The sequence below is a fragment of the Protopterus annectens genome, chromosome 3.part1, assembly GCF_019279795.1.
Source record: "Protopterus annectens isolate FY-2018-M chromosome 3.part1, PAN1.0, whole genome shotgun sequence".
NCBI lineage: Eukaryota > Metazoa > Chordata > Ceratodontiformes > Protopteridae > Protopterus > Protopterus annectens.
The window spans coordinates 484,011,681-484,037,456 of record NC_056732.1 but is presented as its reverse complement, the minus strand read 5'-3'; the positions used below and the strand labels follow the sequence as shown (position 1 = coordinate 484,037,456).

Sequence of the window (25,776 nt, the reverse complement as noted above, 5' to 3'; positions counted from 1 at the left end):
TTCTACGGTTATTGCTGTAGTGAAACCTCTTTGGCAAATGAGCTTTTAGGTAGGGTTTAAAATGCTGGTCTGCTTTCTTGCACTGTTTAAAGCAAAAAAAAAACAATATGATGTTGTTAAGCTGTTTAATTATTTCAAATTTGCATATTTTATTCTGACTTTGCCTAAAGATTTTTTTTTTTTATACAAGGTTGTACTTATTTCTTGACTGTAATATAAATCGCTGTTCTACAAATGAATAACATCACTGTATAGCCACCAAGCAAACAGAATGGATACTTTGAGATTTTAATGGCTGGAACAACACACTTCAATTATGAACTTCCCTTTAAGTACGAGAAATATAAAAACTGGTCTGAAGTCAAACCACAGAGTTGTCTCAAAACTGTATGCTTCATAGCCTAGTTTAGTTTATTAACCAGAAGTATAGCACAACATGGAAAACAAAATATAATTTAACCAACCTCAGAAAGTATTCCCAACAGAAATATATAATTGCACACAATCACAATAGTGGACTATATCACTGAAAACAGATTCAAATCCCTGCCAGACCATCCTTAGTTATTTAGGTTTGAAACAAGTATTTATGATATTATACAATCTTACAGTGTACACTCTCCAAGTGCTGGCACTAGCTGGATTTGCTGTTCTCTTCAAGAGCCGGTATATATGTTTATACAGGAAGATTAACAAGAACAGTGATATTTCTGCAGATACATATCTGTCAGTATTGTTTAACAGCATATGTCATTCATCCCCCCCACCCAAGCAACCTATACTCAGTAGATCAGTCCAGTGAATTATATGCTTAGTAGTTTTATCCAGAGAAATAGTACTTGTACTACTGTCTAGACATACATGCATATAAAGCCATATGACAACTCTGGCAAGGTAATTTCAGCATGGTTTCTCTCCTCTGTCATTCTATTTATAATATTTGCTTTCAGTCAGTCTGTGCACTAGTTGGTCCACGTAAAAACTAAGCAACTAAATAGGAAAGGAAAGCATTTATTCCTATCTGTGAAATAAACTTAGGACCTCCCATATTGTGTACAGTTGTCACTACTTCTGGACTAACAAGAAGATTCTGGGCAAGAATGTCTTGACCTTCCCTTAAAAGTCCTTTCAGCTAGGAAGCCACCAACATGGTGATTTTTAAACACACAAACACCTAAATGCAGTGCAGATCATTAGCCCAACATGCTCTAATTGAAACAGGAAAGGAAAGCACTGATTCCTGTCTAGGAATTAAACCCAGAATCTGCTGCATCCCATGGGTTTGTCACTACCACTGGGCAGCTAAGGAGTCTCTGCACAATTACATACTGTGCTTCCCTTAACATTAGTTATTTCTCCTTTAAGCTAGGAAACCGCCAACATAGTAAGCTTTTTTAAAACACAAAAGCCTATAAGTACAGTACAAATAATTAACATAGCATCATCTAAATGACTGAAACAAGAAAGAAAAACACTGATGCCTGTCTGGAAACTATACCCAGGACCTTCCATATCTTGTGCAACTGTCACTGTCACAGAACAAACAAAGCATACCTAGAGTGTCAGATCTAGAGCTTCCACTAAAAAAAGAACAGGAGATTTGTGGGATCTGCCTTCTGCTCAGTTGTGAAGGCATTAATTATTTTGGGGTCACTCCCACAACATGGATCCCCACTTAAAGAGATGTTTATAGAATTGTGTTTAGGGAGATAATGTGGTCGTTTTACAGACAGTACTTAAGTCAGTCAGTTTCTTGTTTCAAATCAGAAAAGAAAACAAACATGTCTGACTAATGCAGGAAGAGCATATGGTGCATAGTTCATTAAACAATAAGTAAACAAAAAATGGCAGGCAAAACACATCTTATAATATAAAACCAACTACAATTTATAAATTAGTGGATAGATATCAGTAGTGCAGCTTTTTACACAGTGATCTAGTTTCATTACAGATTCATATAGTTTCCTAATCAGATCTTTGATGCTGGCAAATAAACATACTTAAGATTATTCTGCACCTCCAACAGACATCTCCTGGACTTCTCCCACAAACAGGTTTTGATAAGAACAGCTTTATCCATCATTTCTGATGTTTTCCCTCACTATATAACTATATTATGTACTTTCCATTGGTTATCTCCTCAGTAAATGTATGCATTAGTTACTTATTAAGAATATCCTAATATAATGCACCAGCTATCCCCTCCCTGTGTCAGTAAAATATTTTTGTGAGCTTTACAGCATACCACCCTAGTCTATGACCACTTTAAATTCTGCTATTTTGCAATATGTTGTGACCTTTTTGTTTTGTAATTGTTCTACCAATATAATGAGTTCTCCTCATTATCTCAAATTTCTCCTCCTGTTTAATCTTAATAGCAGATTATTAATTAAACAAAAACAGAATACCGTTATCCCCATGTACAAATATGTATAGATACCAAGTCAGGTTCCTGTCCTGACTACCAATCAGATAATGAATTCCAACTTGTTAAGGGCAGCATCCCAGTAGTCTGTGTCACCACTTCAGACCTACACCCATATTTTTTAGGGGGGGATTTACAGTGTAATATATGTGGCAGTAACCAGCTCCATTTTTTGCAAATGGATAAATCCATAATTAAGACTTAGTCAACCTGAGTTTGATTACTTCCTTGGGTAACTGTTGGAGCTGGCATGATGGAGGAGAGGAAGAACTGGGCTTCGGGCTTCATACCTCTCTTCAGAAGAGAGGATCGGCATGGATCATGAGCACACGCTCTGTACCAGAATCCTCCAGGAATAATTAAACTGCAGGGCTAATAGCAATGTAGAATGAAAGGGCCAATGCAGTGACTAGGGGAAGTCTGATGGGAGGAGGACCAGATTCAGAGGGGGGAAAAACATATATATATATATATATATATATATATATATATATATATATATATATATATATATATATATGTGTGTGTGTGTGTGTGTGTGTGTGTGTGTGTGTGTGTGTGTGTCTGTGTGTCAGTATATATAAATTTAGAAAGAGAGAGACAGAGAGAGAGAGAGAAAGATAACACACACACACACACACACACACACACACACACACACACACACACACACACACACACACACACACACACACACACACACATGCAAACACACACATTTTATTTTATTTTATTTATTTTATTTTACATTTGTTAACCGGGAAAGTCCGACTGGACACAGGTCCATTTTCACTGGAGGCCTGGGGAGATAAGCTCCAAACAACACATATATAGAATAACAGGAAATTACATGTAACATTTGTTTCATGTTATGAGAGCTTTCATTGCATATACACAAGGAGATGATACATGCAGTATGGAATACATTAAATTAACAGTTCATACAAAAGTCAAACATTGAGGTATAGAGTATCAAAAAACATCTACTCAAAATACCTAAAAAGAGGCAGTATTACATTATTATTCATGAAACAAATTGTCTGAGAGTAGTTGGGGTACAGAGGAGTTACCTTTTTAAGGGTTAGCCTGGTAAATGGCATGAGCATAGCCAATTATTCTGAAAAATGTTTTTTCAGGAGTTTTTTAAACTGAATAGTGGAGGTGGTAGAGGTTGTATGGCTTGGTAGGGTGTTCCATTTTTTGGCAATGGTGCTGGTAAAAAGGGATTTAGCAGCATCATTTCTATGCTTGATGACTTTTATGAGGTTTTGGTTGCTGGATCTAAGAGTTCTAGTGGGGATGTGTGGTTGTATGAGTTCCTGTAGTGCAGGGTTTAGGCTGGAAAGTAGTAGAGTTTGCGAGCAGTAGATAGTTGGTTGAGTAGTAGCATATGAGGTAGCTCCAACCAGTTGACTTGCTTAAGTGACAGACAGTGATGGGACCTATAAGGGGATTCAGTAGCAAATTTAGTGATTTTGTTGTAACAAGATTCCATTTTATTTAGGTCGGTTTGCTGGAGATTAGTTAAGATGGAAGGGGCATATAAGTGGATGGATAGGAGATGGGTCCTTGCAATGGTTGCTTTGGTGTTATTAGTAAGTAGAGTTGCCACCTTTCTATTGTGCCATTTCCTGAGAAACAAGTCATGCCCCATGCATAATCAAGCCACACCCATTCCCTGTAATAGACATGCCCCTTTGCTGTAGCACCCTTCAGTACAAGTCAAATATCACATAGTTACCACTAAATAGAAAAATATGTAACAAGTCAGAAGTAAATTTAAAAACTTTATTTAGAAATACTTCATTCAAGGGTTTACTACATACAATAGTACATCACAAGCATGGGAAAACTAACCCTTCAGCACAAGTCTAATATCACATGTAGGTAGTACTAAAATGGAATTACTTAGATATAAAAACAATAATTCATTCAAAGCAGTACATAAAGGGTTCACTACACACAATAGTACAAACAGTATTCATTCAAAGCAGTATACAAATCATTTATCACTATTAATGAATGAGATAATGCCGGAGATAATATTGACAGTCTTAAAAGAAAAACAAAGTAAAAACAGCTACATGAAGCCTTACTATATACCCAAGATAGTACACCCTAGAATGAAAAACAGATCAAGGTAAACATGGTGATGATAGACTAGAAATGGCAGTTCTACAGTCAAAGCATCTTATACAACAAGTCATGTAGTCATTATATACTCACTGTAACATCAAAATACAAAACCACATGAAAGATTTAAAACATTGCAGTAAAAACAGCCAAACTAAGCCTTGGTATAGACAGTATACCCTAGAAAACACAGATCAAGGTAAACATAGCAGTTAAGGCAAACTAGAGAAATGACAGTTCTACAGATGCAAGAATCTTATACAAATCAGTCAGTATATATTCACTGTAACATCAAAGTGCACCCACATGCAAAATAAAAAATAATTAAAATAGCTTTGCAGTAAACAGCCAAACCAAGCCTTGCTATATGTAGATAGTTAAGTCCAAGCACTGTATACAAATCATTTATCACTATTAATGAATGAGATAGTGCCTGCACAGCTAATGAATTAATATAAATTTAATATTTACAAAATTTACTAATAGCTGTGCTAGCAGTATCTCATTCCAGACCCCACTAAACCTTTGAAAATCTTTCAAATAAATATTAAATTCCACTTACCTCCAGAAAAGCAGCAGGACTCCTTAGACAATCTCAGGAACAGGGTACAACACAAACTAATTAGTCCGTGCAGAGGCAGAGGCTGAGCAAACAAGCAGCAGGCAGGGCAAAAAAAGTGCTCAGTGTCACCAACAGCAGGGCAACAGCAAAAGTACTTATACAACAGCACTGCTCTTGAATGAATCCCAGAAGCAAGTGGGTCTACTCTGTCTCCCGAGTCCCGCTCTTGACCTTCCCTTCCTCGAATCCCTCCAGCAGCAACCTTCAAGAGCAGCAGGCAAGGGCACAAGAAGACCACCAGGCAGCCAACAATCCACACAAATCCAATCCAAAGATCCTCTTCCACCACGGTCCACGGCGATCAGTAGAGAAATCTCAGTCCTTCTGGCACTAGCACAGCAGCTAGTCATACGATGCAGCAGATGGTCACAGGATTAGCAAGCAAGGAAAGTTTCTGAAACTTCAGTTCTTTCGTCTTCCTTCTCCTTCTTCAACTTTCAAAAGGGCTTGGCAGGCAACAGACAGTACTGCTCAAAGCACCGCTTTTTATATCTTAATTTTTGCGGGCTTTCTCTGAGTATATACTAACCAGTAGACGTGTTGATTGGCTGCTTGCTGTAATTCCTCCCTATGCAGCAAGCAGCCAATCAACCACCAAGACGGCAGTGTAATTTTTTTTTTCATCAGAGAAATACATGCTGATGCAGCTTGATGCAGATGGATGCTCTCTCTCTCATGCTCTCTCTTTCCAGAGTTGCAGAACAAGATCCAGAGAACTGGAGTGTCCTACTGATTTTCGGACACTCCGGGAAAAAAACGGAGGGGTGGCAACCGTAGTTATTAGTCATAAAGTTTTTATTCCTATAAAGGAGTCCACGTTTTTTGTTAACCTTCTTGATGGTTTGAGCAATGTGGATGTCGAATTTAAGATTGTTGTCAATTTCAACACCTAGCAGTTTTGTGTGTGTGGTAGGGCTGATTTGAGTGTTGTCTTTGGATTTGATGGAGAAGCTGTCACTTAGGGGTGGTGATTTTCCTGGGCCAAATATAATAAGTTTGTTTTTTTTGGGATTGAGAAGAAGTTTGATATTGGTCAAACATGTTTCTGCGAGGGTGAAGTAGTTCTGGGTTAAGGATTGAAGTTCATGTAGTGTGGAGGCCACACAAATAAGGGTGGTGTCATCTGCATATTGTACTACTGACACAGAGGGTGAGGATAAATTGATGTGGTTAGTATATAAGGAGAACAGTAAGGGACCGAAAATAGACCATATGCATGTATAGTGTATATATACATATGTAAATGTATATATGTTTATATATATATATATATATATATATATATATATATATATATATATATATATATTGTTTTTTATTTTTTTTTATTTTTATATATATATATATATATATATATATATATATATATATATATAAAAATTTCACACATTCTCATAGAAATCATCAGTGAGTTTGGCTGGATGCAGTTAAAAATGGTGGCTGTACAACTCCTGATGAAAATGCAGACCCATTTACAAATTTCTTAAGCAAATGTAGCTCAGCCAAGTGGATTTCTACAAATTTAGTTATATGCATTGGTGTATGTGGTGTTGGATGACTTCAGATGGTCATGTATGAGCTGCACTTAGAAGCACTGGCTGTAAGAATGAGCAAAACTGCAGAAAATTACACCATGAAATAAAACTATGCCAAAGCATTTGGGTACATATCTATCTGGAGGAAGTTAACATTTAGGTTGGAGTTCCCTAAAACCTAATCCACATTCAAACATCACAATATGCCACACCTTATCACTTCCAAACAGTTACTTACTTTTGTTGAAGCCATATTTCACTAGCATGTGTTTTCAATACATTACAGTTACAAAATATTAATTATGAAAAAGTACTTCAAGCACTAGTTTAAAAGCCCTGCTGCCATAACTTATTTATGCAGGTCAAAATATTCCTCTGGTTAAACAGGTATAAGCACACGTGAAATTAACAGATTCAGCACTGATTTCCCTTCTCATACCAAAATTAGGTGCACATATAGACCTCAATGTGACTGCTTCAGTGCAATTAGTAAACCAAATTAGACCCTATTATAACTTCAATGGGCAATACCCATATATGATTGCATAGGGTGAACCTACTATAACTTCAATGGGCAATACCCATATATGATTGCATAGGGTGACTATGGTGATGTCATAACTTAGAGGATGTGGTTCCCACTTTCTGAACTCTGCCCTGCACTTTTATTTATCACTTTGATTATGGCACTTTAAATATGACATTGCCTGTAAAGGTACAAGATCAAGCTCCAAGCTGGTCAGGCATGGAGATTAAGATCATGGCCTACCTCTTCCATGAAGTATATTGACAGAAACATGAAAATGTGGAGGCCAACACTGAATGGAAGAAACTAGACATCTGACAGTAGTTGCGTGACCACCTGTCATTCCTGATAGGGATAACCTGCTCTCGCAGCAGTGCCAGCACATATATGAGGACTTGTGAAAGGCTGACCAGTTGGCTGACTGGGTTCTGCAGGTTCAGGTAAGAACGCCAGAGGTCTACATAAGTATTTCTAGATTTTTCTTTTTCCTCTTTGTTTACATAGAGTTTTAAATAATGGTAGGATAATAGTGTGAAAGTATGTCACACAAATGCAGGTATTTGCCACTAGAAATGTATGTTTGATTGCAGACATATATGTATATATGTGCAAATAGATATATAATAAATAAAATGTATATGTACATACCTACAACAAGATGTGTGTGTGTGTGTGTGTGTGTGTGTGTGTGTGTGTGTGTGTGTGTGTATATATATATATATATATATATATATATATATATATATATATATATATATATACAGACATATGTATGTGTATGTACACACACATACGTATCTATATCTGTATCTATAGCTATATCTGTATATATATATATATATATATATATATATATATATATATATATATATATAATAATCATTTTCTGCTATTGAAACTTGGATCACTGACATCCAACTTATTCTTAACCCCAATAAAACCAAACTTCTCCTGTTCACCCCTAATAAAACAAAATCTACCCCCTCTACTTTAACCTTCATCTCTCCTTCCACCCACACAAAACTCCTAGGAGTTGAAATTGACAACAACCTATCATTCGATCTACACATAGCACAAACCATTCAGAAAGTTCACAAAAAAATGGGAACCCTTTACAGGCACAAAAAATATCTCAAAGAGAAATCAAGAATCACCCTAGCTCAAACTCACCTCTTATCAACACTTACGTATGCTGCACCAATCCTTACCCATACTAGAAAAGCAGATCTGAACAAGTTAGAGTCATGCTATAACAAGATTGCCAAATTTGCCAACACTTCCCCCTGTAGAACTCATCACTGTCAAGTACTAAAAGAACTTCAATGGCTTGAATTTCCTAACTTACTAACTTACAAACAACTCACCTGCACCTTTATCATCAGAAACGACCCAGAAAAAACTCCTGCCCTTAAACAGCTATTAATCTCCCACTCTTCCAGTCACCCTCTCCCCTCATCTAATAAACCTCTCCTCAGTGTTACTACTGCTAACAACACTGCAGGTAAAACCCTATATTCCCACATCATAGCCAAGAAATGGAATAATCTCCCCACTAATATAACCCCTACTACAACAAACGCAAACTTCAAAAGATTACTCAAATCTCTTCTTAAGGCAACTTGGATCTGCCCATGTATCACTTGACAATCTCTATACCTTCTCTTCTCCTTCAAACAACTTCAGTCTAGAATTCACACTATTCTACTTGCATATAAATACATACTCTTAGAATAAGTCACATTGGTCTTTGTACTTCTTTCAGTGTAAGCTTACTAGTAATGTAAACTGTCTATACTACCTTTGTAAATATTTAATCAAACTGTATTTCACTCTTGCATTGCCTGTTAACTTTTTGTATGTATTCCACTGTCTTCTCATTTTGTATATTTCTCATTGTATTAACTTCTTACTATATCTTATTTAATGAGCTTTTCTCCCCGGGCATCCACTGAAAATGGACCTGGTCCAGCTGGATTTTCCCAGTAAATAAATGAAAAATAAAAAAAAAAAATATATATATATATATATATATATATATATATATATATATATATATATAGATATAGATATATATATATATATATATATATATATATATATATATATATATATATATATATATATATTTATGTGCATATAAAAAAAATAATATCAAAGAGACCATAAGATCAAGTTTCTGAAAACTCGAACATCAAAAAAAAAAATCTTTTTACATTTTTGCAGGGGTAAACCCCCCCCCCTGCACTCCCATACACCCCCTGCAAATTATATATACCAACTCCGAGATTGTACTACAGTGAGGAAAAGGGTACATTTCCCAATCGTCTCTGTACCCCAATCTCCATTCAAAAGCTTTGAGTTTTCAAAAACTCGATCATATTGTCTCAATCATATGAAGTTTGACTATGTACTGCTTTTGTAAGACAGTCATTATTTTCATAATACTTGATGAATGTACAAGATGGCTAACCAGAGTTAGCCTCTACACCCTAGGAAGAGTGGAGGTGAGGGACAAGCTAGCAAACAAATACCTGCAAACAACTCGATGCACGTTAATGTGTTCATTTTTTTTCTTTGCATTAATTACTGAGTATCTTCCTTACAGCTACTTTTGATGATGTTGTCAGGAAAACACAGGTAAACTATGGAAGGCATACTGCAGAGACTACACTTAAAGTAAAATATATAATAATGCAAAAGTTACAAGAAGTACCTCAGCCCAAACCAGACAATCTGGAGCCAGAAAAAAATGCATCAAAGCACAGTAACTCAAGACATTCTTCAATTTTTACTTTGAGTAAACAAAGTTAGGAATAAATAGTAATATGAAGTAAAAAAATGTACTAAATGCACAGACATCATTCCTCTTTGTACAGTGCTGTTTACTAAAGTTATCATATCTCACAGCTATGTTGGCTCCAACCACATAATCCGGGTCTTCACTGCATGACCATCAGGCACTGCAAAGATCTGAGGTCCTCCAGATTGGGGTGGGCCTGGCTTCAACTCATCTTCACCTCCATTCTTCCATAATCTTCATTCCCACACCCTCTACATTGCTTCCTTACCAACCTTCTCTCTCATATAAAAAAAAAAACTGAAAGATTGGGGGACAGGATCTATCTGCTGCCAAAATATTGAACACTCTCCTTTCCTACCTCCTAAATCATAGCCTTCTTGATGTTTTCCTTTTGTGTGTCCCTTATGTTATGTCTCCCTATTTACTGTCTTTCCGATCTTCCCCTTTCATGCCTTTTAAAGAAACAATCACATGTCCACATAAGGACACCCTTATAGACAATAAAGAAAATCCTTTATATATATATTTTTTTAATTCATTCTGAATAGCTAATCTGGATACTGCTTGCCTTAACTGCCTGCTATTAGTTCAAGTGAGCTTGCATAGTGCCTCGCTTGTCTTCAACTGCCAAAAAAATCTGAAGTCAATCGAGACTTTACACCTTAACTGAATAATTCACATATAACTAAACGTATTTCTCCCATTTTAAGCAGTTTTACAAACTGGTCCTTCCTTTGCACAGACTTTTGCATTCCCTCAGTTGTTGCATATAGCCTGTGCTAGGGTTATTTGCATATAGGCATAGCCGTGCTCTGCACAGATTTGCATTGCACAAGTGTGAAGCTTGTAAATATAAATACCACTCAATCTCACTTTTTTGCACCTTTCTTGTTTTCTCTCCCAGGCTGAGACTCAAATTAGTCATTACTGATCATTAGAGAATGGGCAAACTGTACATCAATACCCTGATTGGGGAACGAACATTCTTCAGCAGGGTATTAATGTACAAGTAATGCCTGCTAACAAATGAGTCCACTGCTTCATGTCAGCATATCAAGCTGAAGTGGAGCTCCGACTGCAAAAAAAAAAAAAACTAATGACCGCCATTATTTTAAGCTCACTAAGCAGTGGTTCTGCTATTTAGTGAGCATAAAATGTAAAACACAAAAAGAAAGAGAGAGTGTGTGTGTGTGTGTGTGTGTGTGTGTGTGTGTGTGTGTGTGTGTGTGTGTGTGTGTGTGTGTGTGTGTCTGTTTGCATGAGAGAGAGATTGAAAGAGTGAGATAGAAAACCAGAGTGCTCCTGTATGACTGAGTGTGTGTATATGAAAGCAGAGGAGCCTGTGTGTGTGAGATCGACAGTAAGAGCGATCTTGTTTGACTGAATGCCTGTATGAAAGCAGGGGAGACTCTCTGAGAGATTGAGAAAGAGGGAGAGACCAATCATCTGTGAGTCAGTGTGTGTATGAAATCAGAGGAGACTGTGTGTATATGTATGTGAGTATAAGCAGAAGAGACTGTGTATGTGCATATGGGAGTGAGAATGGGCTGTATGTAAAATTGCTGTGTTTTACTTGCTTATTATTTTTAAGCAGTATATTATTTTTTATACATTTATTTATTTATTTATTTATTTAACATTTGCTAACTGGGTTGGTCCAACTGAGCCAAGGCCCATTTTCGGTGGAGACCCAAGGAGAAAAGCTCCAATACATAGACAAAAATTATAATTGCACATAATAACTCTGAAATATCATTGTAAAAGTATCACAAATACAGAATGATATACACAGTAAATATAAGTAGTTACAGTAGGAAACATTTACTTGGTAAGTGGAGGCAATTTTTTTAATATTGTACTTCAATTCAAAATGTGTGGTAAGAGAGTGGTAAAGTTAGAGACATATGAGAAGAAGAAGATAGTAAGATGGCTTAAGTTTAGGAAAGAGAAAACAGTTGAGTGAGACACAGTATATACATACTTACATGGGTTTTTGTTATCAGAAGAGTGGAGAAAAGAAAAAAAAAAGACAGATAAGAGTAGTTAAAGTATAGGAGTCAGAGAGTATTTGTTAGGGTATTGTTGATAAAAAAAGATGAGGAAGAGATTAGGTAGGGACCTGACAGTGACAAGACCTAGAGGCAAAAAGAAATTGTTTTAGCTTTTTTTTGAAGAGCAGTGAGTGGGAGGTAGTTCTTATGTATAAGGGGAGATTATTCCAGACCTTGGCTACAGTGTGTTTATACAATATTTTTCCTACATTTTTTGTTAGGTTTATGGATGTCAAGGAGTTGTTGATTGGATGTACAGAGAAAATGACTGGGAGTGTAATATGTGACAAGGGAGGAGGGGGTCAGGATGTGGGTTTGTAAAGGATGGAGTGTAGTATGCGGAATTGAGTCAAATGGAGTTGCTGGTGAAATTCTAACCATTGGAGTGTGTCAAGAGCAAGGCAGTGGTGTGAGTTCATAGGTTCATAGGTTCATAGGTTAGTACTAAGCTAACTGCTCTCGCGAGCCATTGTAAGCTTAGCTAATTATCCCTTGTGAGAATCAAACCCTGTACCTTGTGCTTGTTAAGTAAACACTTTAACCATTAGACTACCCTCCCTCCTGGTAAGTTAGTAGTGAATCGAGGTATATTGTGATAGGTTTGTTCTAACTTAGTTAAAAGTGTAGATTGGATATTAGTAAAGATAGGAGGTGCACAGAGAAGGAGTGCTTGGGCCAAGGAGAGTTTAGTGTCAGAGGAAAGTATTTTTTTTGTTTCTATATACTAGTCATATTTTATGATGGGTTTTTAAAATATTTTGTTAAAAATTTTGGTGAATATGCACATTAAATTTCAGTTCATCATCAATAGTGGTACCTAAAAGTTAAGTGTGGGGATCTGGTTTAATGGTGGTCTTATCAAGGGATGTGATAGTGAAGGGAGATTTATGGTGAGCTAGAGGTTGAAGCAAAAATAGTAAAAGTTTTGTTTTTTTGGATTTAAAATGAGTTGGTTGTCTGAGAGTCATTTTTCAATGGAAAGGAAAGAGTTTTGGGTGTGTGTGTGTGTGTGTGTGTGTGGAGGTCAGATATAGAATTTGAGATTGTAAGAAGTGTTGAGTCATCTGCATATTGAATAATGGAGGATTGTCTGCATGCAGTATACAGGTCATTGGTGAAGATGTTGAAAAGTAGAGATCCGAGAATGTAGCCTTGGGGGACCCCAATTTTGATGGAGAGGAAGGGGGAACAGGAGGTGAGCCATCTGACTGATTGCTGCGTATTGGAGAGGTAACTTGCAAACCAGTCAAGAGAGGGCCCAGAGAGGTTGAGGTTTGATAGTGTTGAAAGAAGTAGAGAGTGAGAAACAGTATCAAAGGCCTTGGAGAGGTCAAGGAAAAGGGAGGATACTAGTTGGTTGTTGTCTGTGGCCTCGACTACTGCATGGGTAAAATATAGCAGTGCAGTGGTAGTACTATGGTGTGGCCTGAAACCATGTTGTGTGGGATTTAGCAGGTTTTTCCAGAGAAGAAAATGCATGAGCTGAGTGTGGATACATTTTTCAAGTATTTTAGCTAAAGGGGAAAGTATAGCTAAAGGCCTATAATTAGATGGCTCAGTAGAATTTCCACCTTTCTGCAGAGGGACGGTGTAAAAGCATTTCCAAATGTCTGGGACTATGGCCTCTTGAATGGATCTGTTGATTAGTAGACTAATAGGATAGGCTATGAATTCAGCAGCAAGTTTGAAGAAGGTGGGGTTGAAGATTGTCTGCAGAGGGGTAGCAAGGCTTAAGTTTGAGAAGCAGTGATTTGATATAGGCAGTGGAAACTGGTTTGAGGCATAAAAGTTTGGTGCTGCGTGGTTTTGAAGAGGTGGGAGGGCAGACAGGGTTGCAGTTGGTGCCTGTTAATTTTTGAATACTATCAATGAAGTAGTTGTTGAGAAGGGTGGCAGTTTCTAGTGGGGTCTTAGTTGGGAAAGGGAAGGGAGTTGAAGGGTTTCCACGATACAGAATTTTGTTTACGGTAGACCAAAACTTTTGTGGATTAGATTTTCTGTTGAACTGGAGTGAGGTGTAGAAGTGTTTTTTGTCTGTGTTGATTAGCTTTTGGAGAGATTCCTGAGTTGTCTATAAGTTAGGAGGAGTGATGGTGTTTTTGTTTTAACCCAAGTTTTCCGGGCATTATCTCTTTTTTGTATAAGGGACTGGATCTCTTTAGATAACCAGGGGGCATAGTTAGCTTTGATTCTGATTCTCTTAGTTGGGGCAAGGGAGTCAAGAATGTTTAGAAATATCTGATTAACCTTTAGCAAAGCTTCATTGAGAGGGAGCTGCCTGAGGACTGACCAGTCGATGAGTGATAGTAAGGAGTTGAACGTTTCAGGGTTAAAATTGGTCAGTCTACGACAGTCTCTGTAAGTGTGATTTTGGTGCTTGGAGTGTGTGTCTTTGGATATGGGTAGGAATATGGTCACTCAAACTATCTGGTAAGGTAAGGGAGTTGTGGTTGAGAGAGGGGGTGTTAGTGAGGATCCAATCAAGGACTGAGTAAGTATGTAAAGTTTTATGAATGCATATAGGTGATGTAACTAATTGGTGGAAACCTTGTAGGTTGATGCTGAGTTGTGGGGAGTCAGTTGTGAGTTTGGACCAGTCTATATTGACTTCACCAAGGATAATTATTTCATAAGTTATACTGAGGGAGAACCAAGACAGATTATGCTCAAGGGTGGAGATATTATTACCTGGCGGGATGTATATGAGTTTAGGTGGCAGTTCAAGATAAGTAGTTTGGCAGGGTAAAAATTTGGGGCAGGGATGGTAAGAGGTGAGAGGTTAGGTTGATCAGAATAGAAGATGGCAACTCCTCCACCTTCCTTTGTGATTCTGCTGGTGTGGAAGATGTTATATCCCAATGGTAATATTGCCATATTGAGGATAGTAGGTTTTAACCAGATTTCAGATAAAGTAAGAATACGTAGGGCATTATGGGCAATCCAGGCATGTAGTTCAGAGGTTTTGTTGACAATGCTTTGGGCATTTAGAGAGTAAATAGAGATGTTTTTGGGTGGAAAGTGGCAAGACTGGAAGGGAGAGTAAGGGGGGGTTGAAATGGAGAAGGGAGGGTGGAGAGTGAGGGTGTGTGTGTGGCATGTGGAGATGAGGAAGTGGGGCCGGGGTTGGGGTGGATGTCTCCAGAGAGAAGTAAGATAAATACTAGTACATTAAGGAGAGAGTGGTGGTGGTAGAGGGTGATGGTCTTCAATTTAGGTTTAGTGTGATTGGATGTATACTACAATAACTTATGTATAAGAAGGCAAATACATGAGAAGCTATAAAGAGAAGGGGAGATGCAGAAGGAGTGGATATTGTCTTTATGGGTTAGGTTGATAAGGGTTATGGGAGATATAGTACGGTATGACAGTTGTATATGATATGGGGTAGAGACTGTGAAAAGGATAAGTAGGGGGAGAGTTATATATATATGAATACTGATGTAAAACATTATAAAGTAAGAGACCCCTGGAGTAATGGATAGAGTGGGTTGGGGGGAATGGTTAAGTGAAGGAAGTGGTGGGTGATAGGTGTGGCAAATGTGAATAAGGGGAGTGGTTATGGAGAGAAAGTAGCAAATGATAGGAGTGTGGAGAAGGAAGGGGTGTGGTGGTTAAAGTATAAATCTAAGGAGATGGGGGGTGGGTGGAATGGGGGTAGAGAAGGGTAGGGGACCGGAGTGAGCCCGAGCAGAGCAAGGGCGACTGGAGTGGGTTGAGCCGATCTAGTAGACTTTCAAGTAGTAACAAAGAAAATAATCAGTGGAACAAGCAATGCCATTTAGCATGTAAAATGCTTGCTCTAACACCATTAACATATACTACAGCAAGTTTGAAACATTAGGCGGAGGAATTATTTTACATTAAAAATATATAAAAAATAATATAGTACTTAAAAAATAAATAAGCAAGTAAAACATAACAATTTTACAAAGAGCCCATTCTCTAAGTGTAATAATCCCCTCCAGGGTATATGTTAATGTGTAATTAATGCCCTTCCAGGAGTGTAGAGGCCCTCCTGTAGAGTCAGACCTCATAACACCCCTGAGTGGACGTTAATTACACATTAACACACACCCTGTCACTCATTATTGCTTGCATATCCTATCATATTTAACATCATACACTTTTTCCAATTATGCTTCTGCTCCTCCTAACCCCAACAACTGCCTTCTGAAAATGATCCACCCTGAATCAACTGCTATATCCTTTTTTTACCTTCTACAACAAGCAGAGTATATATAATGTAATGGAGGCTCAGACTTGGCCTACTGACTTTATTATTGACTTCCTTCATTTTTTTAATTATTTATTTCAATAATATTTATTTCAGTTTTGTATTATGGAGAAGAGAGGGATAAAGTATTTAGTAAGTTATACAGAAGTAAAAAGTTTAAACTTTTTTTCTTTTTTTAATTCAGAATTGCATTAATAAGGCTTTCTGTTAAAATGTTTGGTTGAGAGCAAACAAAGTAATGTTCTTCCTAAATATTATTGATTCATGTCAAAAACATGATCAGAATCATTTTAAGGTTTTAACAGTTGAAAGTTTTATCCTCAAGGCTAATTTTTACTTCAAGTTGACTTACTCTGAAAAATGACTATGAATGTTTCAAGGAGCATAAGACTCATTGCCTATGACATGCATGACATGAATAAGTCAGATACTAATATTTCTAAGTCTGTTAAGATGTGGAATTCAAAATATCACAATACGAGTGTTTTAAGATCTTTATAGATTATTTTGAAGCAGTGAAAATTAAATGTGGCAATATATTAGGATAACATGAATATATTTGTTATATTGCATTACTTTTTAATTGCATATTAGATTAAACAACCTTGTTCAAAAGGAAAAGAAAATTATGTTTACAGGTTAGTGTGATTACTACATTCTCTGTTCAATACAGTGAGAAACATCTAAACTGGATGTGTTGAAACTGTTAACATAAATTAACTGCTTTTCAACTTTTAGATTGTTTTAAAATGTATTCAATTGAATTATTTTAATACACAGTTGACAAGTTAAAGCACTGTTATAAGAGAATGGGTTTAAAGTAAATCTAGAGTTAAGCAAAGAAATGGATTTCTATTCATGAAAGAAGTGTCTGGAGTTCTCCTTTTTTTCTTTCTTAACTTGTATCAGTATATGCATGTTATTTATCTCTATATGCAGGCACTTTGAAAAGGCATTATTCTGTTTATTTTGAGAGGGTGGTTACATTCTGTCAGTTTCTTTTGTTATTACTAAACTAACAAAATACTTTAGTAGAAAAAAGGTTAAAGAGCATTTTGGGGTAATAAATATGAATGTATTCTAAAACATGGAAGTGATATTTATGTGCCTTTTTTAATTGGTAGCATAAATATTTAAAATGCTACTTTATTTATATAGACTGCTGTGATTGATGACTCTACTACAAGTGCTTGCATGCTAGTATCTCACAATACGCTTGCTCACTGCCACTTGCTCTAAATATCAAGTGCCCTGTCTCTTATTAGCTTGATCCTACTTCATTACCTAGCCCTCTCATCACCCAACCCTATTAAAATGCATAGCCCTACCAAACCATATCTCTAAACCTAAGAGTCTCTCCCAGTCCCAAACCATAACCTTAGAACCCCCTTTCTGCTTGCTAAACCTAAAGTCCCAGGCAGTCATAGTGGCAGGTACTTATATGAGGAGATCTGAAGATAAAATTGGGGTTTGGCCTGGTAGGAATATGGAAGACTGTGAGGAAAGAATTTTTTTGTTAATAGGTTTTCTCCTTTTTCCGAGATTTTGAAGGAGTTGGTTATGAGATTTTGACCCATTGTTTGCCAGGATGAGAGTTTAAATGGTTTATTTCCTAACAGGGTAACATTCTCACATACCAGATTTTCAAATTTAAAGGAGTTGATTAACATGAGAAAACCACAAGTTGAGGGAATTCACTTAGGATGTTTTCCTTGTGGAAAATGCAAAGTTTGCACCAGAGCCAAGAATTTAAATGGCAGTAGAATCAATAGAAGGAAGTGTAAATCTTTGGGCACCTTTAATTGTTGCCCATGTAGAGTGGTGTATATTATAGGGTGTGGGTGTATACCTACTAAGTGGTATGCTGGGCAAACTAAAAGGATGGTTAAGAGACATATAATGGAACATATGGGGGATATAAGGAATGTCAGACTGGAAAACCCTGTGGCTCAGCATTTCCATCTAGCACATTGTGGCTCTGATGCTGTTTTTTACTTCTGTGTTAGTGTTCTGGCCAAACTTCATTGCAATCAGGGAGATGATTATGTACAAAAACTGCTGCAAATGGAAACCAAGTTTATTACTAATTTTGGAATGTTATATCCAAGTGGTTTGAACCAAGAAATACATTTTAATGTATGATATTTGATTTTGTAATCTCAAATGTTATATGCATTGTGTCTTTAGTTTATTGTTTATGCACTTTTTATATTGTATTTAATATGGCACTTTAAAGGTGGGGTGTTTCGCATTTTAAATTGGATGAAGTGTTAATTGGTGTAATTTTTCTTGTATAGAAAAAGACTGTGGAATGGTGTGTAATTATTCCCTTGAAGGCAGTGGCGGAGGTACCAGAAAGCACCAGTAAAGGTTTTTGTAGTCAAGCTTTGGCTCCGTTTCATTTGTTTTTACATTAGCTTATCATTACTGGGAAGAGGAAGGAGAAGGGTCCAGGAGTCCTTGGAGAATGGTCCTAGCAAAGCCTTCTCTGAGCCTGGAGGAGTCCAGTTTGTAGTGTTTTGTAAAACTAGGAATAGAAGACCAAGACACTTCCTCTAGAATGCCTCTAGACTCTACTCTTTTCCGGTATGCCATTGCAGAAGCTAAGGTTCAAGTGAAATGCGCCTTAACACAACTGGAATACTTTTGTCATGGTGTGAGTAACAAAACACAATAGCAGAGACATCCACCTAAAATAATCTGTCTAAACTTGAGCTGACCTTTCTTAATCCTATAATAAGAAATATATAGCTGGTTAGCTTTCCTTTAATACTTAGCTCTGTCAAGATAATAATTAGCGCTGTCAAGATAATACCTAAATTATCCACAGAGTGAAAAATCTTTTCTCCCTTGTTTTTTGAATCGGGATATTAAACATGAATACTGGATGGACTGATTCAATATGAACTTTAAAACAATCTTGTGCATGAATGAGGGGTTTGTCCATAGAGTAACCTATCCCTATGGAAGACCAGCTAGGGTTCTCCCACCATAAGACTCTGCAACTCAGATACTCTTCCTACAGATGTCAGAACAATGAGAAGAGCAGTTTTCAAAGTGATGATCCTAAAATCAGCCAGACAGGCAAATTCAAAGGGTGGCATAGTCAATTTCTCCAGCAAAAACTGAAATCCCAAGGAGAGGGATCCTGTGTATGAGGAGTTCTCAGATGTAAACTCCTTTCAGGAACTGTTTCACTGCAAACAGGGGGGGGGTCCATGGATAGACATGCTGTAATGGCTACAAGATGAACCTTTATAGAGGAATAAGAGAAGCCAGAGGATAATAACTCATACAAAAATTTGAGCACCAGTGGTACAAAATCCATGATGGGTCCCTAATTACTGGCTACACATAAACTACAAAATGTCTTCCTGTTACCAATAAAGGATTTTCTAGTAGCAGTCTTTCTTGCCTCCTTCAGTACTTGCTGCAGGTCCTAATGAAAATGGTGCCTGATATGTAACAAACTGCAAGCATACAGGCAATCAATTGAAGTTAATTGAGAATGGGGAGTATCAAACTCACCGTGCCTTGTGCCTGTAGCTCCAGTCTGTGGGGAAGCTTGCTGTAATTGTCCCTGCCCAATTCCATATGAATGGTAGAACCAGTTTTGCCTGGGCCAGAAGGGAATCACCTCAATGATATCTGGAGAGTATTTCTGAATATTCAGAATTTCCCTGGAAATAATTGGAAATGGAGGAAATGCATACAAGAACATCCCCAACTACTGGAATGATAGAGCATCTGTTCACCAGACCTGCCTGCAAGGAGTCTTAGAAGAGAATTTGCTTAGTTGTCTGCTTTGAAATGAGGTTAACAGATCTACTTGAGGTGTTTCTCAGACCTAGATCAGTTGCTGGAAGCCCTCTTCATTCAGCTTACACTCATGAGGGTCCTGCTCAGCTTGTCTGCCACTGTGTTTTACTCTGATGGTATGGAAGATGCCTGGAGTGTTAAAGAATGCTGAATAGCTAATTCCCAATCTATCATTGCCACGGCACTGCAGAGTCACCCACCATTGGTTAAGCATTGACTAAAACCCTGTTGAAGGTAAAGAATCATGCTTGAACTTTTTTTTTAGACTGACGGAAGGACCAGAGTAAGTATCCATACTGTAGCTGAGGGAGAAGCCTGATTGCCAGTAAGCTGCACTTGAGAGAGTTGGTCAAAAGGTAAGTTGTCACCTAGTACAAGCAGCACACAAATGCTCAAAAAGCCCCAAAGTCCCAAAAACTATAATGTACACAAGCAGCACACAATAAATCCCATATTAAAAACCTTCCCTGTTGTGAAATGCTAAATAAAAACTGTCAGATAAGTTGTCACAAAGTGCACACAAGCACAAATAAGAAGTTTTTGCCCCTAAATTGGACTTCCTGCCTTTCCAAAGTATTAGTAATTAATTTAAAATCTAATTAATAAATCAATTAAGCTGAAATAACCAAGCTAAAACCTGACAGCTATGCCCAGAATCAAAATAGTGGTTATTAATAGGTTCATAGGTTAGTACTAGGCTATCTGCCCTTGTGGGTCATTTTAATCCAAGCCATATTTCCCAACCCAAAGGTAAAAATCAAACCCTGTACCTTGTGGTCTGTGAGGTAAACACCTTAACCATTATGCCAACCCCAACTCTTCAGTGAATAAGTTCCAACATTAATGAAAAGCTGGCATTATTTAAGAGACATACCATATTTCTTTCAAAGACAGATAAAAAAATTACAAAATATTCAATAAAATAAGTGTTGAAGGGTTCCCCATATGTGAATTATCTGTCAAAAAAGTAACCTTAGGCCAACTGTTGTTCCTGTGAAGCCTCAGGGCTGCATAAGTGTGAGGCAGCAAGAAGATTCTAAAGATTTGTAATCACTCTGGCTGTTTATACAGTTCCATCCAAAAGGGCTTAGTAAACAAAGCAGCCAGAGTGACAGTTTGTGAGAAAGAGAATGCTTTTGGAAGCTGGCCATTTGCTGCATCCTTGGCAACTACAGCAGTGAGAATGATGAGCATCACCATGAACTAGTTTGTGAATGAGCGTCAGTGGTAGTGCTGAACTGGTCTAATTAACTGCCTTGGGGAGGGCTCTATGTGACAGAATATGAGACTGTTAACTGGAATAATGTAGAGTAAGTTAGATGGGAAGGTATGAAGCTACCATATGCTATGATAAATAGTAATAAAGTAAGAAAAAAATAATCACGCATCTCTTTAGCATGGCACTAGTGGAAGTCCAGATGCTACTGTAGAGTACTTTGGCTTAAGAGACAGCGGGGGTTTGGGAGTGAAGGTATGAATTAGATAATGACATGTAATGTTGTAAGCTTAGAGGGCAGCATTGTAGAATTATTGGCTTTGTGATGACTGAGGGTTTGAGGAATTATTACAATCATTGGATGAATGGGTGATAGAGTGTATGGTTGTGGGGGGACATGGGGCTCTGACCACTGACAGTAAATGTGTCTCATTGTGCAAAAGCGGTCTTAATCTCTAACAGTGTATTGGTCAGTATGAATGTGGTTGGCACCAGTTAAGGACAGGCCAAATAGTAGAAGGCAGCAAAGAAGTACAATTTGCTAACAGAAGTTGGAGCAACAGGGAACTACAAACATTTATTGTATACATGGAATTGAAGGGGTTTTACTAGGTGCCAAGTTGGAATGGTCTACCACTCAATACTAGAGAGGCCAGCTACAATGTTTAGTGCAATATATGGCTTTTAATGAGATAATTTATCAGTGTTGTGGTATAGAAGGGGCTGTCATAGTGTGTTGTTGCCACAGGGACCAGGGAACTGGGAGTGATACCAGCATTATAACACAAAGGCCACTGTTTCCAGGGTTCTGTGGAAAATTGCTGCACTACAACTTTTACTGGTTTCCTCTGACAGAGCTTTCCAGATAACCATGTTGTTTGAGCTGTGTAATTCACTTGCTTCATATACTAAGATGTACTTTGCATGCTTTTAGTGTGGTGGTAGCAAAGGTGCAGATAAGGGAGGGTGGCTATACAGCAAGATTCACAGTGATACACCTGACACAAGCTAGAAACAAGGGCTAGCAGCACGAGTAAATTATCCATTAATCTTTTTTTTTTTCTTTCAAAACAAGTTTATTGTTTTAACATATAAGAGAAATATCATAACAATTTTATACAAATAATTAAAAATAGGTATTATTATAATATTCAACAAAACAACTAAAGTATTTACAAAGACATCCACTACAATCAGATCAATTAATTAAAGTAAAATATTATCCATTAATCTTGACTTATGCCTTTACATGTGGCAGATCAATGTAAATTGTCTTCAGCAATGTTTACCTCAATAAAAGCATACATCTGCATGAAAAAGGCTAGCTATAAGTATATCTGTTCTATTTGCTTGGCCTATCATTACCATAATCTAGTTTAGATATAACAATAATAATAATTTTCAGTAACATTGTCCAATAATTTGTTGATACAAACTTTATAGATAGTGGCAAACAATCAAAAGTAATAGTGAATTTCACAGAATTTGTCTTCATTTTATTTTCTATAGAAGTATAATTAAAACTCAAGTGAAAAAAAGAAAGAAAATAAAATCTAATTAAACATGGAAACTATGTTTTACAATATGTCTGTTAGGAGTTTGTTTTTACTTAGGCAATACATACAATATTATAAGCAATCCCCAGCATGTAAGACCACTATTAAATCATTTTTAGTAGTAAATCTACTTACCGTTAGGTTTGCAACAATCCCCTTATTATCAACTGCAAAAACAAACAACAAAAACTTAATTTAAAAATGCAAACTTTGTGGTTAAACAGTAAAAGTACTATACAAGATAAAGACATATAAAAAGAGGAAATGAAAGGACAGTTGTACGTACTCTTGTCATAATCATCTGTATTATAAGCCCTAATCCTCACATTTGGTCCACTGTACACATATATGTTATTAACAGTTTCCAGATAATTTGTCAAGTACTCCACCCGTTCACAGCTGGTAGCATCCATTCCTGTAAGAAAAAAAAAATCTTTAAAATGAGATACAGTTCTTTTAGCTGGACCATTTACACTATTTTTCTGCTTGGAATATAAAAAGAAGAGATATACAACCTCCAAAAGACAGTCTACACTTCTTTAGGGATCATTTTCTTCAAGTGGTTATCTGATAATCTACTGATTCTTAACCCTAAAAAGACCAAACTATTGCTTTTCCTTCCCCGATCTCTCTCCCACCATAAATCTACTTTTTTCTATTACTTCCTCTAACAACACAATTATTAAACCTAAACCCCACATAAAACTCCTAGGTGTCATCATTGATGACAAACTTAAATTCAACCTACATCTACTACAATGTATAAAAAAAAATATCAAAAACTTGCCATGCTATATCGTAACAGAAAATTTCTAACTTCTAATGTAATACTCACCCTGGCTCAGGCTTTCCTCCTTCCCTCTCTTCTCTATGCTGCCCCAGTCCTAATCAATATTCAGTCCACAACCATGAACAAACTTCAACAAACCTATCACAAAATTTCTAGATTCACTACAAACTCTCCATATAATTCTCATCACTGCCATGCCCTTAACTCTCTACAATGGCTTGAATTCCCACAACTACTGCTGCTATCACAATTTCAAGTTATACACTCTCTGCTATACAGACCATCTTCCTGTCCAGCTCTCTCATCACTAGTCACCACGTATTCCCCTTCAAGGACCCTCCAAACCACTAACCAGCAACTTTTGACTGTCAATCAACCAAAGAAAAACGTAGGCAAACTTCTTTATGAATGCTCTGTAGCCCTAGCCTGGAACAAACTTCCCTTAAACATACGTTCCATTATACACCCTTCACACTTTAAAAAGGAGCTCAAACTTCATCTACTAAATAACAAAATCTGCCTCTGCATTAATCCAACTTAACCCCCCCCAAACCAGCTGGACTTTTAGCTTCCTTACCATTTGTACTTAGTAAACTGAATGTTTTCTGAAATGTCATGCTGTTGTTGATCTTTTATCATTTGTAGATATGTCCCATTGTAAAATTGTAACCTATGTAATTGCTTTTCTTAATTTAAAAGATTTTTTTTTTATCTACTGTTAATTTTACTGTATGTAACCGGAGCTTTTCTCCCTGGGTCTCCACTGAAAATGGGCCTTTGGCCCAGCTGGACCAACTTGGTTAGCAAATGTCAATAAATAAATAAAATAAATAAACATTCAAAAGCAAGCTGATTCCCTGTATAAATAACAATCAACATATCTGTAGTCTAAGTAAAACAGGATATGTTGATCTTGCACATGTAAAAACTGCTCAAGTTTGAGAACAAACTACCTCCTCTTTGTGTAAAAAAAAAAATAATCCTGTAGCACTCCAGCTTGATCACATGGTCACTGTCTAACGACAAGCCCTCACATTGGGTTTAGTGGCCGCTCTTACATCTTTCCTCCACAGTTAGCCATAAGTAGTACTCTCAATGAACATGTATATGAAGTCTGGTAAACAGGCACTTACAACTCTTCATTGTATCTCTGAAGGACAAAAGAAGACCACATTATTCATTGTCTTTCATTTTAACTGTCTAAATCTCCTCACCCAAGAAATGATCTGCAAAGACAATGGAAAAAGGTATTTCTGTGTGTGCCAACATCTCTGCCAGTTAGATAAGTAATGACTATTTTATATGTCAGGTCATGAGGACATGCAAAAATGATAACAATGAGACTAAGAGAGTTGATCAATAATCTATTCAATGGTGAACCATCACGGATGAAATGTGCAGATGTCCAGGCATGAATACTCAGTGAACAGAAAACGGAGCCAATACTCTGAATAATCAATTTTGAATAATTCTGAGTTTCAGCGCAACAAGATGCAAACCAATTTTATTATAAATACCAACAATCTCTAGGATGACATAAAAATGAACAATGAAACGAATGCATTGATTTTTGTCATCAGCAGTAAGTGTTGGAGCTGTCATTTGTTTTCAGTTATTTCTGCAGCATCTTAGAGTCTAGAGTGCTAATTGTTGGAAAGCTCAATGCCCATATTAGCAAGTCCTATAATATTGAAAACTGAATGGATGAAGATCTGGACTTACATAAACAAAGTTAGAGATTGCCATTTCTCAGAATATTCCCTTTTCTCTGATATATGCCAATTTTGGAGTTGGTAAGTTTGAAGGGAATGAGTGGATTTTCCCCTTTGCAAAAAAAAGTAGTTTAAAGGAGAAGAGGGATGTTTGATATTCACTCTTCTTGTAGCTTTTCAATCTTTTTTTTAAGAATGTCAGGATTCGGCATGCCCAGTCCTGATATTTCAGAAGGGAATGTCTTAGAGTCCTATATTTAAGAACTTAATCTCATTCTGTGAAGGTGCTGCTAATTTATGCTTATAATACAACTGTGTTACTACATAGCTCAAGATGCCATGCTTTTAATGAAGATA

General features: G+C 36.9%; 1 protein-coding gene across 1 annotated transcript in view; it reads right to left on the bottom strand.

The window, feature by feature from the left end:
* LOC122798180 (ectonucleotide pyrophosphatase/phosphodiesterase family member 3-like) overlaps positions 1-25,776 on the bottom strand; it is an 835,307-nt gene that overhangs the window by 321,131 nt on the left and 488,400 nt on the right. Inside the window, exons 13-15 of the mRNA XM_044066922.1 lie at positions 23,204-23,332; positions 23,053-23,084; positions 1-82 (exon numbers count right to left, since the gene is read on the bottom strand). The exon at positions 1-82 is cut by the window's left edge and continues 46 nt beyond it. Coding sequence (XP_043922857.1) covers positions 1-82; positions 23,053-23,084; positions 23,204-23,332 — 243 coding nt within the window. The remainder of the gene's footprint in view (positions 83-23,052; positions 23,085-23,203; positions 23,333-25,776) is intronic.